At 34.8% G+C, this 16,003-nt stretch overlaps 2 protein-coding genes across 5 annotated transcripts in view; one reads left to right on the top strand and one right to left on the bottom strand.

The window, feature by feature from the left end:
• LOC106056232 (protein split ends-like) overlaps nucleotides 1-8,741 on the top strand; it is a 62,863-nt gene extending 54,122 nt beyond the window's left edge. For both annotated transcript variants that reach the window (XM_056007604.1, XM_056007603.1), the window contains exons 15-20: nucleotides 1,238-1,540; nucleotides 1,747-1,843; nucleotides 1,940-2,709; nucleotides 2,978-3,181; nucleotides 3,560-3,718; nucleotides 4,066-8,741. In XM_056007604.1, coding sequence (XP_055863579.1) covers nucleotides 1,238-1,540; nucleotides 1,747-1,843; nucleotides 1,940-2,709; nucleotides 2,978-3,181; nucleotides 3,560-3,718; nucleotides 4,066-4,197 — 1,665 coding nt within the window. In that variant the 3' untranslated portion in view covers nucleotides 4,198-8,741. The remainder of the gene's footprint in view (nucleotides 1-1,237; nucleotides 1,541-1,746; nucleotides 1,844-1,939; nucleotides 2,710-2,977; nucleotides 3,182-3,559; nucleotides 3,719-4,065) is intronic.
• A 1,200-nt stretch (nucleotides 8,742-9,941) lies between these two features.
• LOC106056233 (uncharacterized) lies at nucleotides 9,942-15,796 on the bottom strand. Of its 3 annotated transcripts, none has more exons than XM_056007336.1 (5): nucleotides 15,621-15,796; nucleotides 14,568-14,690; nucleotides 11,839-11,976; nucleotides 10,652-10,831; nucleotides 9,942-10,254 (listed from the first exon to the last, which is right to left on the bottom strand). In XM_056007336.1, the coding sequence occupies exons 2-5, from the start codon at nucleotides 14,613-14,615 to the stop codon at nucleotides 10,123-10,125; spliced, it is 498 nt and encodes a 165-aa protein (XP_055863311.1). In that variant the 5' UTR covers nucleotides 14,616-14,690; nucleotides 15,621-15,796; the 3' UTR covers nucleotides 9,942-10,122. The 3 variants fall into 3 exon arrangements, with proteins under 3 accessions (XP_055863311.1, XP_013068313.1, XP_055863312.1); XM_013212859.2 differs by having other exon boundaries at nucleotides 14,568-14,671; XM_056007337.1 differs by having other exon boundaries at nucleotides 14,568-14,671; nucleotides 15,753-15,771.
• Nucleotides 15,797-16,003: the final 207 nt, after the last annotated feature.

Genomic DNA, 16,003 nt, shown 5'->3' with positions numbered 1-16,003 from the left:
TTCAGACTAAAATAAATAATAAGTACTTTAATGGTATTCCTGAAATGACACACAGGACATTAGGGTTTCTAAAAATCAACAAATCTAGTTAAAAGTTAATGCCTTGATATCCTAATTAAACCAATGCTAGCATATACATCTTCTGTTTTAAGAAGCACTTGGTAAAGAAAATTGAGCAGTGAGGTTGATGAAAAGTGAAAGTAACACATTTGGTAATAATCATAAACATAAGATAATCAATTGAAGTAGTAAAAAGACACACAAAAAAAAACCCAGCCTATTACTCTTCTTCTCTTCTCCTAACTGATAATACCAACGTTGATTAGACCCCATTAAATTAAATTAATTTTTGGTTTCATAAACTTTAATTTGTGTTATATAAAAAGTGTATGCATTCCTCTATAATTATATACCTAACGTAACATTTCCTGATTGCATACAAAAACAGTTATTGAAATTTAACCATAACAGGGTAGTGAAACACAAATGAGCAAAATGAATAATTTCATTGGAATGTGAAAAACAATTACTGAGAGCAAGAGATAAAGTAGAAAACATTGCCTAATATTTAAGACAAAGTGATAGAAACACATTATTTTGTCCAATTTTGATAATAACTTTTACTTCACTCTTAAATATAAACTAGGATTGATTGGGCCATGAATACTGATGAAACGAAGACGGACTTTTCCTAGGACACACACAGGAGAGTTGTTCACCAGCTATGTTTTGATAAACATGGAATGGAAACAACTTTTCTTAACCTTTGAACTGTAGGACTAGGAAGGGTATATTGATTGAATGATTTATAAATTTATTGAAGCAGAGAAAATGTTTCTAAATCAAGTTTTCAGACAAAACATACAACTTTTAATTCTTCTGTGCTGTATTTTTGACTGAAAGAAAGTCTGCAGAATCTACACACTCAGTACTCTTATGAAAAAATGTAAACTAAAGTGTGCTACCTTGACTGACCTTTAATGTGTGTACTGACCTAACTTGATGACCTGCTTAGATTGATGTGTGTTAATGTTACAGACTGGACATTGTGAGCTGTGTTTATACTTTTCTACTGTGAAAGTTTGAATATTAGTTGAATCATTTCAGTGAGTTGTTTGAAGTGTGTGTATTAAGAGACCAATATAGTAGCTACAATTTGTTGAACTACTCATGTTCAGCCAGTTTCTTAGTGGAAGATTAAACTTCTGTGACAAAGACCTTTTTTTTTATTCTTTAGGCTCCATTTGGCTTTGCTGGCCCAGTTCCCCCAGCTCACATTGGTCAGAGACCTTACATGATGGAGCAGCAGGGTCTCCCAAGCTCCCATCACTCCCTGCACTTCCCTAACAGTGCTTTCAAGAGCAGTCTGGAGATGCGCAACACTAAGTCTCCATCCATACCCCCACAGACGTCTTTGAAACTTGGCTCTGAGACCAGAACTCCACCTGTGACTACTGCCCCAGGAGCTATGCTGTATGCTGGGATAGTGTCATCACAGCCTATTTCACTGTCTCCAACATCTGCCAGTCCTGAAGGCCAGGTATTTAGAAAATTAAATAAAGGAATATCAAACAAATGTTACATTCTATTATGTACTTGATGTAACATTGCTGCTAAGTGATTGTCTTAGATAGAATTACCTGTTTGTAACTGAAATTTGGAAATATTCCTCCTGGATAGTTTGAAGCAAAATAGTGTCAGAAGTAAAATAGTGTTTTTATGAGTTTTTGTTTTTGTTTGTATCAGGTCATTGAAAGACATCCTAATCCCAACTCGCTGAGAGAAACAGGATGTCAGTCACCCCTCAGCCTACGCATGCATTCAGACCCCAGGTTTCTGAAAGGTACACTTCATTTCTATTCAGCCATCATAAAGCAAAACCTTTTTTTATGTTTATGTTTACATTTTGATAACTAAAACATTTTTTTCTTTCTCTTAGATGATCTAGAAAACTCTGTGCAATCTTCAGTTCATGGTGAGCAAACATCAACCAGAGAAATGATGTTCTTGATGGAACAACAAAGGCTGCGTCAGCATCTTCTTTTAGTGCAAGAGAACAACAGAACTGCTAATCCCGATCAGGGCCATCCTGCAGATGCCAGAAATTTGAGGCTAGCACACGATCAGGCCAGGAATACCCCTGTAGGACCGAACAGCGCCAGGAAGAGCTCGTTATCATCTCAACCAGTTGGACTTAATCAACCACTGAATTTGGCAGATTCTGACAGTCGGGTTGATCCCTCACGGACTCCCAAATCAACCCCACCTGCTCCACAAAGCCCATTTTCCTTACCATATCTCGATAGAAAAGTGGAACCTGGTCGCATGCAGGTTGGAGTAACTAGTGCCTTCATGCAGCCGAGCTCAAGTGGTGCCTGTGAAGCCATTGCTCACATGTATCCTGAGATCCCTCTTGGATTGGCTACCCAGTTTATTGGACGTCTATATGGCCCTGGGCACCAGGCACAGACTCACCTGCTGAGGGAAAATGTCATGCAAAGTCATTTCCCCCCTTTTGCACCTGGGCCAAGATTCCAAGTGCTGGAGCCCTACGACAAAAAGGGAGAACCAGGACATCAAGACCAAGCCAGAGGCCTTCTTGGATCGCCATCACCTAATCCAATGCTTAGCCGGCAGGCTGATCTTCTCCTAATGAAACAACGCATGCCCCATGAACTCCAGACAAACAGCCCAGTGGGATTTTTGCAGGTAAAACATTTAGTGTCCCTACCATTCTATTTTCTGGTCTATTTATTGGCAATAAAACTTTTTGGTCTTTTGCTAGATTTTATTAGTAATCCGAAAGATTGATATTCTCACATCATCCCCTTTTCAAAACTTTTGTTTTCTCTCTTTGGGTTAGTGTTGGAGGGAGTTTCCATTTATTTGATTACACTTGTCATCGATAGCTGCTTTCCCTATTTCTACTTTTAATTGGCAATCAAGATTTTCTAATATTATTAATTTATGTTTTCAGCGCTATCCAGTTATGTGGCAAGGGGCTTTGGCACTTAAAAATGACAACAGTTATGTACAAATGCATTTTATTGCTGGCAACAGAAGGCTGCCCAATCAAGCGCTTCCACAACCAATGCAAAGTGGTGTGCTGCCTCCTCTACGTATCAGCCAGAGAATGAGGCTTGAACAAGCACAACTGGAAGGTGTATCTAAAAGGATGCAGGTAAGCTCCATTTTTAAAATAGTGAACATCACCACTTATCAAGCTTTACATAGTGACAAAATAAGACTTCCAAAAGGTTGATATGTAAGAACAATGACTATTATATCCCTCATTATGACAGACATAACTAATAGGACAGGCTGTTTGTTTTGAAGTTGTCTTTAATCAACAAAGTAAAGTAACGCTCCCTTTTCAGACCTTGCTATCTCTTACATTGTATCATGAGTGTAGCACAAAAACACATTTAGAAGAAAAAAGTGGCACGCATCTGTACACAATATTTTGAATCCTGTTTTTTTCACTGCCTTGTGTTGACTGTTATGTCCTTTTTTAAATTTCTTGACTTCTAATGAATGAAATGTCTGCTTTATATTTTAGTGTGAGGAAGATTACTGTATCCTGATAGCTGTGGCTTGTGGCAGAGACCAATCAGACATTAGTGTCCAGACAAGAGCGTTAAGTGAAGGATTTATAACCTACCTACTCAACAAACAAGCTGCAGGCATTGTCAATGTTCCTTTACCAGGATCTGAACAGGTACCAGTCTATGAAGAATATTCCATTACTTTTGACTGATCTTAAGCTTAAAAGTTTTTTTGTACTATTTCTTATCAAAATAGAGTACCTTTTTTCCCCCTCAAACTCTACTAGTAACTCACTTTTCTCATAGCAACCAAAAATTGATTCATTTATTTTAACTTTTCAATTTTTACACTTAAACTGGTACTGTGTGACAACACATTTATTCAAACTTTCTGAAAGATCACTTCATTACTGGATCCAAGGAAACTAGATTTAGATTAAATATCAGTAACATCCCTTTGCATACCAGAAAAGTAGGATTTAAAAAAAACATTCATAACTTGATCTTTATTTTTTTCTAGGCTGGATTTGTGGTTCACATTTTCCCACCTTGTGACTTTGTGGATAATTCAGTCGCTGAACAAGGCAGTATCACTCTGATGGAGCAACTGAGAGAAGTGCCCCATGCTGTCATCATCATAGCTACCACCTGAACACCCCGACTAGACAAGATGAGCCCAAGTGTTCAGGAAACAAGAATGTGCCCCCATGTTGTCATTATTGTAGCTACCACCTGAACACCATGCTGTCATCATCATAGCTACCACCTGAATACCCAGACTAGACAAGTTGAGCCCAAGTGTTCAGGAAACAAGAATGTGCCCCCGTGTTGTCATCATTGTAGCTACCACCTGAACACCCTGATTAGACAAGTTGAGCCCAAGTGTTCAGGAAACAAGAATGTGCCCCCATGTTGTCATCATTGTAGCTAGGGCCATAAAAGACTTTTACTTTTACCAAATCAATGGATTTACAAACATCAGGATTCCTTGCACCAGACACAAAGGAACTCCATGCTTCTCAATAACTTGGTTTCTATTCAGTGACTTTCAATGAAACAAAACAATGAATAAAGAACTTTTTTTAAAATATGGACTAAATAAGAGAAAAAAAATATACAAATTTTGGAATTATTTAATTCAATAATAAATAATAAAATAAAGAACTTTTTTAAAATTATGGACTTAATAAGAAAAAAAAAAATAAAATTTTGGAATTAATATTTAATTCAATATTATTTAAATTTTGCTGTCAAGATCAGCAATTATATTTACTTAATGTCATCTACAAATATGACAAAAAGACAAACATGTACATTTCATGTTAAACAAATACCATTACTATAATTAACATGTAATATGTTAATAAACCCAATTCTAAAGTGAGTGACTTCCTGCCATTCCTAAGTGTCAGACTAGAGTGGCAGTGGACTTGTTTGCTGTACTGAAACTCTATTGTGATATCTTGTTTTACAGACTTGTGCATCCTGTTATGTTAGGTCATTATAATGTTTGGGTTTATGTTGAGATCAGTTTGAATTAGGAACTTGGCACATTGCTAAAGATACCTAACTTCCCTCCCAGAGTGTACTTGGCAGGCGCTACGGGCGGGGCTTCTCTAGCAATTTGGCAATGAACTAGTTGCAACTGAAGTCTGACTTCTAAGTGGAATGTTTGTTTCAGTTCCCTAATCATTGTGATCTTTTTTTTTTTTTGTCATTTTTATTTGGTCATTATTTTGTACATAAGTATTAAAATCACTTCACGATGTGTTAACTATTAAAAAAGAAAAAAAATACTATCAAACAAAAGTCTGAAAACTATTCAACACTTGCCTATTATGAATCAATTAGCGAGTGTCCACTGAGTTGAGGTTCCTTCAGTCTTCAGTTACCCCAATTAAAAGGGTATTAAGAAAGTTTTTTTTGGGGGCAGGGTGGAATTTTTTAACAAGTTTTCATTTTTCATGAGTTCTACTTACATTTTGAACATTCTACATGTAACATGTATTTAATTACAGCTGATTTTCTCAGCATAGGTAAATTGTCTTGCAGTTGAATGTATATTGTATATAAGACTTTAGAAATGGCCAACTCCCTGTCTTATGCTATATGTTGGTCTCACTTTGTGTCGGTGTATTGTTAGGCTATGAGAAAGTCGACTCATTTTTTTTTGTCATGTAAATAAAATGTTTAAATTCTAATTTGTACAGAATGCATATTTGATGTCTTGTATGTAGTTTCTATACATATGTACATAGACCAAAAGATAAGATATACTATGTGCACACACTATATACATATTGTAGACATATTTATATATATATATAGTCATGTCATCCCCTGCCATGAGCTGGCTCTTTCAACCAGAGAGCACATTAAGTCTGCTGATGTTCATATAACACACACACACACACACACCCACACACCACATCCACACCTAAAATGTTCTCTCTGTGTAGTCAGGATCATTCTTGTCAAGTCTTAAATCTTACTTAATCTTAACTGTTGTCTTTTCTGCTTGTCGTCACCCGTTGCCGTGGTTCCTTGTGTCGGTCCAACCAGCTCCTGCATTACATTTTTTTGTTCAGATTTACCAAAACCAAAAACTATTCACATTGGTTCTAAGTTGTATTTCAGAGAGAACTACCAGTGGATATTACATTTGGTTTAGACTTAGGATTGTTTTAATTTGATACATTTACAAAGTCAATGGCATACAGTTTTTTGTTATTGTCATTGGTTGTATGATGATCTATTTAATGTTATTTGTTAGAAAATCTATAAGAAATAAAAATAAGATGAAAATAATTACAAACCAATTGACCATTTTGTTTAGTCTGTATTTTCATACATACATGTTTTGTGAGATGAAGTTACTAGTTCTACAGTCAACTCCAAATATTGAAGTTTTCTAGTTCTACAGTCAACTCCAAATATTTACACTTAAGTTCACACATGTACATGTTTGAAAGGCTACCAAAATCAAATATAGAAAATGGTAACGTAGTTTGGGCTTAAATACAAGACATTAAAATGTAAAAACTGGGTCAAAAGATACAGGCTTAATGTAATCTCTAAATGGAGTGAAGTTTTGTAATTAACATAATATATGTTCATTCCTAGAGGCAGCAGTACACATTGACTGAATGGCAGATTTGAGTGCTTGATAACTACATCCCATTTATGGCACAGGGCGCTACACTAAAGGTCAATACATAGTCATTCAGGAAATGGTCTTTCTCCTTATGAAGAACAAAAAAGAAAAAATAAATTCAAAACCTGTATCCTAAATCTTTTAATATTAAGAGAGGAAAAAAACTTGGCCATTTAATCAATGGGAAACAACTCTTTTTTTTTTTTTTCAATTACTAAATTAGTTGGATTAGAAAAATGGATGACACTGCTATGGTCCAAGTGTGTAACTGGCAAGCAGCAGGAATGTCTGGTTTTTTTTTTGTTTGTTGTTGAACTGTCATGATCTCAATATGTGTCAGTTTCTTTTGGCTTTGATTTTTAAAAAAAAATGAAATGCTGTATATACAATTGTTCATTCTTGACAAAAGGTGGCTCAGATTCTCTCTCCATGTTCACTTCAAAAACATTTACCAGTATGTCCTTATGTGGATAAAGAAAATAATTCAAAAAAATGAACAACAGAGTGAATCATGAAAGCTCCAATATTGTTTCATCATATATTTTGTTAACATTGGTGACTTCAAACATTCAAATGACTACTTCTAAGTGAATAAATGCTGAGACTTAGGTTATTTTCTCTGATGGTTATGAAGTAAGTTCCGCAAGCAGTTTTTGAAACAAACTGTAGATCTGTTGTAATGCAAACATTTGAAATTAAAACTAGTGGGGGAAAAAAAAGTTTATTAAAATAATTAATGGGAACTAATGACATTTTCGAGAATCCAATCTGAGCTACCTTTTGCATATTGTCATTGATTGACCTTTTGAGTCAAAAGGTCATGGTTAAAAGAACTTATTGCTCAACGGGTCACTTCGAATGTATCGCTTGTGTATTGGTTTCATGCAGATTGTGTTGGTGATGTTTGTTGTTGACTCTGAACCTAAACCTTTGTTTATTGAACAAGTAGAAAGTAAATACATTAAATAAAATCACTATATATATATATATATTATAAATATATAAATAAAGATATAAATATTATATAATTGTATATTTAATTCATTGGATTCTATGCTCCCAGATGTTTTTTTTGGTGTCATTCTGTGCGTAAGGACTTTTACCTCATTCTTGGAATCAATCTGTGGGATGGATATTTGTATTTAATGTATGACTGGAACAGAGCAGCTGTTGGAGGTGTGCTTGCACCACACACACACACAGAGTCCAGCAGCCTGGCTCTACTGCTAATAGTTTTGTTTCGTTTTCACATTTTTTTAAATTTGATTTTTTAAAAAGTTTTCCTGTTTCTTTAACTAGATCATTCACTCTGTAGAACACAGACTATTTTTTTTTATACTTTACACACAGCTGAGATTTGAAAGAAAAACAAAATACTGGATTATATAGACATAAACATTATTATTATATATATATATATTCTTTTTTATTTTATTATATTATTATTATTTTTTTTTAATTTTCAATTTGACTTTAACTATAGAAGTAGAGTTGAGACTAATAAAAGAAGCCTGTCTAATTTCTTTGACAGCCAAACTTTGCCAGTGTCGCTAATGCTAGGGTTGATCATGGGGTAGAATTAATGTCTTTGCTCATTCTATTTCTGCATCATTGATAGTGACATTTCTTGCAGGGTATGAAAACATTTTGTTTGTTTTAACCCAATTATATAAGTGACCAATCAAGTTTGTTTGACTCCACTCTTCAGTCTTCCTTAGAATATGTTATGTGTTTGAAATGAAGCTCTTAGATCCACTAGTCTAGTCAACAAACAAATGTAACTCAACTGACTTTACAATGTACTTCATCTAAAGTCAGGTCAATATGCACTATAGGAGTACTGCATAGAACCTCAATAGTATCGTTAGACAACAGTACAGGTCTGGATATAAATGAACAAACAAAAAAAATATTTGAATTGTTACTTTTTTGTTCAGTGCTTGTGTGGGCTTGTGAAAGAACATTTTTGTGTGTGTAAATACATTTAATTTGAACTCATGTGATATGTTCAATGTGAAATAAACTTGTATAATAAATACAAAGATCTTTGTTGCTTTGTTTCCTGGTATTTCACTGTGTACTTTGTAGAACCTGTACTATCAGAAATAATAATTCAATTCTATAGTTGAAGTTAAACATCTATGTTGATTAGACTGGAAAAGATTTCAGGTAAAAATACATCAAACTGATTATTTAAAAGATATTAGTTTTAACATTTCACGTTTTCAAATTGCATAGAACTCTTAAAAAACAAAAAAGATCAGGATAAGTATCGAGCAAAGCAACTCAGGTGCTAATTAGAAGACCTCCCACATTTTGTTTTTCAACATATTTTCAAGAACATGCAAGTCTCTGCTCATTGGGGGTGTCCTCACTAACACTTGGCTTTGTCAATTTTTTCAGCTGTTGATTAGAATTTGTCACCTTGATATAATATTGGCTAATTAGTGCTGAACAGAACTGGTCAACTTGAAACATTGTCTAGTTAGTGCTGCACAGAATTGGTCAACTTATGGAAGCATTGGTCAATTAGGCAAGAAATGTTTATGATATCTAGCTACATGTTTTCTCCTTTGGTGAGTTGTCACAAATCGGGCAAGTCTTTTTTTGTCGAGAAGGAACTTAATGCGGTCCAAGTTTTAATAAATTCATTTTCTAAAGTCGACCTTCTGAATAATTTAAAATTATTTTAATTTGACTGGTCTAATTAGGAGACTAAAAAAATATATTACAAGATAATACTATTACATTTAATTGTATTCTTGACCTACTGATTGGATTCCCGTTGTATTGGCTTGTTTAAAATGATTAAAACAACTTAAAATAGCTTTCAATACCCTTACCAAGCTAGGCATTAGGGGGCAAAATATTTGATGTCTTGGTTCATTGGTATAGGAATCTGTGACATTTTGGAGAAATTAATTTATAATGTGTTTTCAGTCCTAACTGTGAAAGCAGACAATATACAGGCTAGAGACATTCCTGATTTCACTTTGTAAGTCATTACAAAATTACCGCATTTTATGCGAGCAAGTATTTCCTAAGTTCTGTTTTCGTTTATTACAATGAATGATCAAGAAAAGAAAATTTAAAAAATTGCTGTAGAAGTTTTATTAATATTAAAAATATTCTAGAGGTAACAAATAAAAATCGATCTAAAATAATTTTTTCTCTAATTATCTCCCTTACGTTAAAACAAAGTGTTAACAGCGAAAAAGAAAAAAAGTTCCAAACATTTAAAAGACATTGGTCTGTATAACTTTTATATTTTATTCATTAGATTTTAAAGCATTTAAAATTCATTAATAACAACAGCATATAGTAAATGTAAAATGTATATTGTAAGCTAGAGGTATAAAAGCCTTCACTAAAAAAAAAAAAGGGCGGTAAACTCAGCAGACGATCTGTAGGCCGACCACTCTGTTAGTCGTCATCCTCGACTTCCTCTTCTTCAGCGTCTTCGAACTCTAGCTGTGTGGCCGGAACGCTAACAAACTGACCAAGTCGGCCAAGGTCGAAGGTATGGAAGAGTTCCAGAGAGATTGGTTGATTGGCCTGAGGATGCCAACATGAAGTGCGTTATTCATATAGGTCTACACCTTTATTATTATTATATTTTTTTTTCATAAACTGAGATACTACAGCAATAGAACAGGGCGGACGTAGGAGTACATGTAGAGATCTGCAGGGCATGTGTATTTTACTGTTGAGACGAACATTGGATTGTAGCTCCTATTACAATGGTAATGTGAGGGCCGATCTAGATGGTCAATGGGGCCATTTAAAAGAGAATATTATAAAAAATCTTTTTGCGTATTTTACATACGGACCCTAACAGCAATTTCAAGCTGCCCTTTTGACGCCGGGCAGTGCCCATATAGCCAGTCCGCCCCTGATAACAACCGACAACTAAAGAGCTTTAACCAGACACAACCTACACATTGCCAGGTACCTCAAACCTTTGTTTCAATTGTTGGGCGATCTTGTACTCCCTCAGTGTGACGAATACATCATACAAACATTTGAATCTAGTTTTCGGTTTCCAGGACTCAGTCTGTTGGTACCAGTAGTCAATAATGGCTTTGGCCACACCAATTCTCTCTTGGTCAGTGGTGTCCGGTTGTAGCAGACCCTTTGAAAAAAAAAAACAAACGATTATTTTTATTTTTAAACCGATATATTTAAAAAAAAAAAAAGAGAATATTGAACTAAAAAAGTGTTTTTATTTTTTACATAAAAAATTGTTTAATTGATTATCTTTCCTTTAGTTCGTTATGACAATTATTTACTGTATCGGTTGTCGTTCTTGTGTTTACATGTGCAGGTAACTCGTCCATGTGTTCGCTAAATGCTAGAGATGTGTGTTGTGTAGTCATTCAGTGTATTAAAGTCGTTTAATATCGGACATGGTTTTCAACTCTAGTGTGTTATTATGCTCGTAACACAGTCTTTCTTGTATTTCATTATGACAGTGATATTCTGGTGACCAGACGTCACGATTTAGGCTGGCCAGTATCCCACCTTTGACCGTTTGTCCCGCTTTTAATAAAATGTTCCGTCGTGACACGTTTTCATTTAAAAATCAATGCCACGATTCTATGTAAAGCAAAAATCTGATTTACATATAGACATGTCTGTCGTTGAAACTAAAAATGCTCAGCGACATTGGAACAAAGTCCTTTTTTTTTACAAAGTCCTTTTTTTTTTTTTACAAAGTCTACATGAACTCAGTCCGTCTGTTTGTCTGTCGTGAAGAAGTTTGAACACGTTATTTCTCCAACTTATAAGTCTTGGATCAAGTTAAAACTTTGCACATTGTCCCTAACAAATAATTAATCAATTAAAATAAAGCAATTAATGAATTAATTTGTGGTAATTAATTAATTTTGTTTAATAAGCAAAGGGAGATGGATGATGGAACATATAATACTGACATATAATGCTGCAAATGTACAGTTCTTTCCCTTATATAAGCCTTTTTATAAAAAGTATTTATTTTAATTTGCTTGTTTTTTTTTGTTTAAGTTCCATGATCGACACGCGTCCTGCGTTCGCTTCCAAAAATATCTGTTCACCTAAAATAAAAGCAGTAGGCCTATAGATCTAGAATTTTAGAAGTAGATCTAGTTCCAATCTTACTTTAGGAGCGATTTTATACATCAAGTTGTGAAGCGTCAAAGTTGGGATATTCAACATCATTCCCAAACAAAGGGCGTTCACTCCAATGGCACCAACACCAAACGCAAACTCTTGCATGCTCATTTCACAGAAGAAAGTCTGAATAATAATAATAAAAATAATAATAATAGTAATAATAATAATAATAATAAAAATAATAATAATAATAATAATAATAATAATAATAATAATAATAATAATAATAAAGAAGAAATGATAACTAGAATCTTTATCGAATGAAAATATTAATTTGAAATAGCTATATTGGGTTTGCTTCCCCTCTCCCCACTCTTTAAATAAGCCTAGACTTAATGTGCAATGCTCAGACATGGTACAGAACCGAAAATTTCGACTAAGTTAAAGATCTAGAATCCAGAGTCTGCTTGAATTTGATCTAGATTTAGTTCTGTCCCATCAGCCTCACTAGCTGTACTTGCAAACATATGGAAAGAGTGGTGAATAACAGACGCAGTTGGATCCTTGAGTCCAATAACCCAGTGATGCCCAACCTTATTCGCCCGGCGGGCCATTTTCATTTCCGACACTCGTGTCGCGGGCCACATCATCGAATAGATAAAAAAAAAATGAAATAGAGAATAATTCCATTTTAAATAGTTTTATTAGAAACCTGTAGCACTACTAGGCCTACGTACACACGTAGGGCGATTACGTAAGATAGGTCTCATCCGTTTTATTACTGAAAGGTTTGTCTGCTCAATGAAGTGCTTGTAAACATTGTGATCGTCCTTAACACTTCATTTCGGACATTTGAAAAGTTTCATCAGGCGAAGAAATGAACTGTCTGCATCACTCTAAATTTCTCAAACAGGGATGTCTGGCTTTGTAAGTCAATCAATTCCAGTTGCAGATCTATCGGAGTAATCCTCAGTGGCAATAGAAAACATTTCAAAATCTGCTACTCTGTCATTTAGTTTTGCGATGCGTTAACTGCTTTTTTTACCCAGGACTAATTCTTTCACCACTGATAGAAAGCACTTTTTTTTACGCATCATTTCTCATAATTTGAGCAACACTGTAACTTGTCCTTACCCTGGACACATTTCATTCATTTCTTGTCTCTTTGTTCTCGTCAGTCGCTTTACTCATTCAACTAGGCCTAGCTTAGCGGTCTTTTCTTGGCGGTTAAAACCATATTTTTTAATGTTTTGATTTGCAAATGACTTTTTGTTATAAGTTTTAAAAACAGCCACATTTCTGTACAAATCTTGTTGGCATATTTTCCACAAAAGCAAAGATATCTTCACTTTCTTCCCGAAGTTTCTACATTCATATTCTAGTTTTCGTTCCTATGACTCTCATTTCATTAACGCTCAAATATTTAAATGGTACGTACCATTCTCTTTGATATCAAAAGAACTTTACCAAAAAATGATGCAGAATTGATGCCCCTGTGTTACACACAACATATTACACGACTAGCTCAAGACAGCAGCGGAATTATTCAAGAATCTCAAACAACTGTCAACACTTGTCACCAAAAAATAAACGTCGTTTTCATTTAAAAAAAAATTAATAATATGAATACCATAGATTAGAATGAAATCCATCCAAGACAAACAGAGTCCTAACGTAGGAAAAATACATTTTTCAAACTTTTAAGAAATTTTCTTCACTTTGTTCCGAGGTTTAGACGGGCCGGATGGAAACACTTCGCGGGCCGGATCTGGCCCGCGGGCCGTAGTTTGGGCATCACTGCAATAACCTATTCACTGAAGCCCAGGCTGGCTTTCGAAAAGAAAGATCAACAGATCAAATCGCCTTCATCACACAAGAAATAGAAGACGGCTTTCAAGAAAAAAAACAAACAACAACGATTGTGTGGGTTGACTTGGAAAAAGCATTGGACAAAGTTTGAAAACAAGGTCTCTTACTCAAGCTAATCCACCACCGCATATCCCACAGAATGTACAACTGGATAAAGGAATATCTAAATCATCGAAAAAGCTTTAGTTTGCATGCAAGGGCAAAGAAGTCACACAGTGGATATAAAAAATGGCGTTCACCAAGGAGGAGTCCTCTCCCCAACACTTTTCCTAATGTTCATAACTGATCTAAATCAAAACCTTTCAAGAAAAATTAAAAGCAGAATGTATGCAGATGACCTTGCCTTAATTAGCACAGAAGATTATGTAGGAACATCAAACTTTCGATTACAAGATGTTTTCAGTAAGCTCAATCAATAAAAAAAAAAAAACTATATGGAGAGGTCTTTACGACTTGGTAACTTGCTATTGGTCTAAACTTCTCACAAATTGTGACATTGCAAGGCTAATCCATGAAACTCATAAAATGTCAAGGCCGCCGTCCTTTGGAATTTTGGGCCACAATGTAAAAGTTTTCGATTCCGAAAATTCGAAACATGTAAAACAAAACAAAGAAAACAGTGAATTTGGAGCTGTGAAATCAGCAGTTCTCAGTTTCTGAAATCGTAGACCCATCAAACGTTTATAGTTTATAGCATTCAGTCCTAAATTCGTTTGTCCACATTTGGCGACCATAAAATGTAAAAAAACACTGCCATTACTTTACTTAACAAAGTTTATTTCTTTAGAATCGATTTCGTTTCCCAGAATTCAAAGTGGGCAGGAAGAACTAATTAAAATTGAATATTAAAAAGGGCGCGCGATTCTATTGTTAGTTTTTTTTTTTATTACAGTTACGTCACTTACAAATCTTTCGTCCGGCTCGTGATCTCCATCGTGGTCACTCTCTGGCATTTCGAACTGACGTCCGCCAACTTAGTCAATCAAAATTGTGTCCGGTGTATGTGAGTCTTGAAGGAAACAATGAAACTATACAAACAAAATCACTCTTTATAGAAGGTTCTAGGTCTATACGTAATTTAAACATTAATAATTAATCTCTAGCCCCCACCCCACCCCTAGAGACTACTGTGCGGACTATTTTCTTTTGTTATTGATCTACCATTCCAAGATAGGTTGTCAGTTTGGACCACTTTTTATCAAGGGACACAATTAAGATTATTTTATTTCTTTGGCTTTTTAAAAAGTTACTTCCCTTCTTCTCATTTTCTCCGTAAAACATTTTAAGACTATCGTTTAGAAATAATGCTGTAAATGTAAACATAGAGTTGAAGCTAGGTGCTGAAACAAATGATATGTATATGTGTAATATGTAAATATGTATATATCGTTTAGAAATAACATGAATTTTTATTTTATCTTGCAGACATAAAATTAATGGCAATGGACTATACCTCTATAATAATTTAAACTAATCGCTAAAATATAATGCATTACATATAGGTCTATTTTGGATATAAGTACATTTACAAAAAAAAAAAAGCACATCCGTTCCTACATTGTGCTACATATACTTTATAACGTTATATAAAGGTAGCACTAGGAACCAAATCTTAATAATACAACAAAATAGCGAATTACAAATAACGAAATGAGGGAACTATCAACAGTTCGATCTGCCATGCCCTCATGTTAATCTCTCTGAAAACAATAGGCACAAAGTGTTCCGCTAAATACTCAGGATGTGCGAAGAGTTTGGGAAACACTGGTCTGGTAGATCCATTTATCTGGCGCTATATGCCTAAGAGAGGTGGATATATTCTAGTGTTTGGTCTTATGAACCTATACTATTAGTATTTTATTATTTAATCTAGATCTGGAATCTAGTCAATCTAGATCTACTATCTAGATATCTAGTTTTGCACTTAGGTAAATGTCTAACAAGACAGTACAATTTACCTGTTGACAATATAAACCAGACAAACTATTAACAAAATATGTCTAGATTGAAACCAGCGAAATCAACTGTCACAGTACTATAGCTTGGTCTAGTTAATAAAACAAAAATGTAAGTTTATCATCCAAACTCACTCAGACTCGCACCGTAAATCTGCCCTAGTTACTCCTTCGTGTTCAAGAACGATGCCCGCACTAAACATTTGCTCAATGAACAAATTCAAACAAACACTCCTTCTTCCCTAAACACATGACAGAGCATTACGGCGTCGCGCTGTGAAAACTGGCGAACAAATTGCAGAGGGCAAGAGAACAGCGCTGGCAGAAGAAAAGCAAGCCATGACACTAGCGCCAGCTGGAATAACCTGCCCAGTGTGGAGCCGAAC

The sequence above is a fragment of the Biomphalaria glabrata genome, chromosome 13 (genome assembly GCF_947242115.1).
Source record: "Biomphalaria glabrata chromosome 13, xgBioGlab47.1, whole genome shotgun sequence".
Classification (NCBI taxonomy): Eukaryota; Metazoa; Mollusca; class Gastropoda; family Planorbidae; genus Biomphalaria; species Biomphalaria glabrata.
The sequence above is the reverse complement of the archived record's forward strand: the minus strand, read 5'-3'. Positions and strand labels throughout refer to the sequence as shown.

What these genes read in the sequence shown, in the direction of transcription:
- LOC106056233 (XM_056007336.1), bottom strand. Translation starts at nt 14,615, where the DNA reads ATGCCAGAGAGTGACCACGATGGAGATCACGAGCCGGACGAAAGATTT. An exon ending in TGTATAAAATCGCTCCTAAA is followed by an intron (nt 10,832 to 11,838) that starts GTAAGATTGGAA and finishes TTTTTTTCAAAG; the next exon opens with GGTCTGCTACAACCGGACAC. An exon ending in AATTGAAACAAAGGTTTGAG is followed by an intron (nt 10,255 to 10,651) that starts GTACCTGGCAAT and finishes TGGCATCCTCAG; the next exon opens with GCCAATCAACCAATCTCTCT.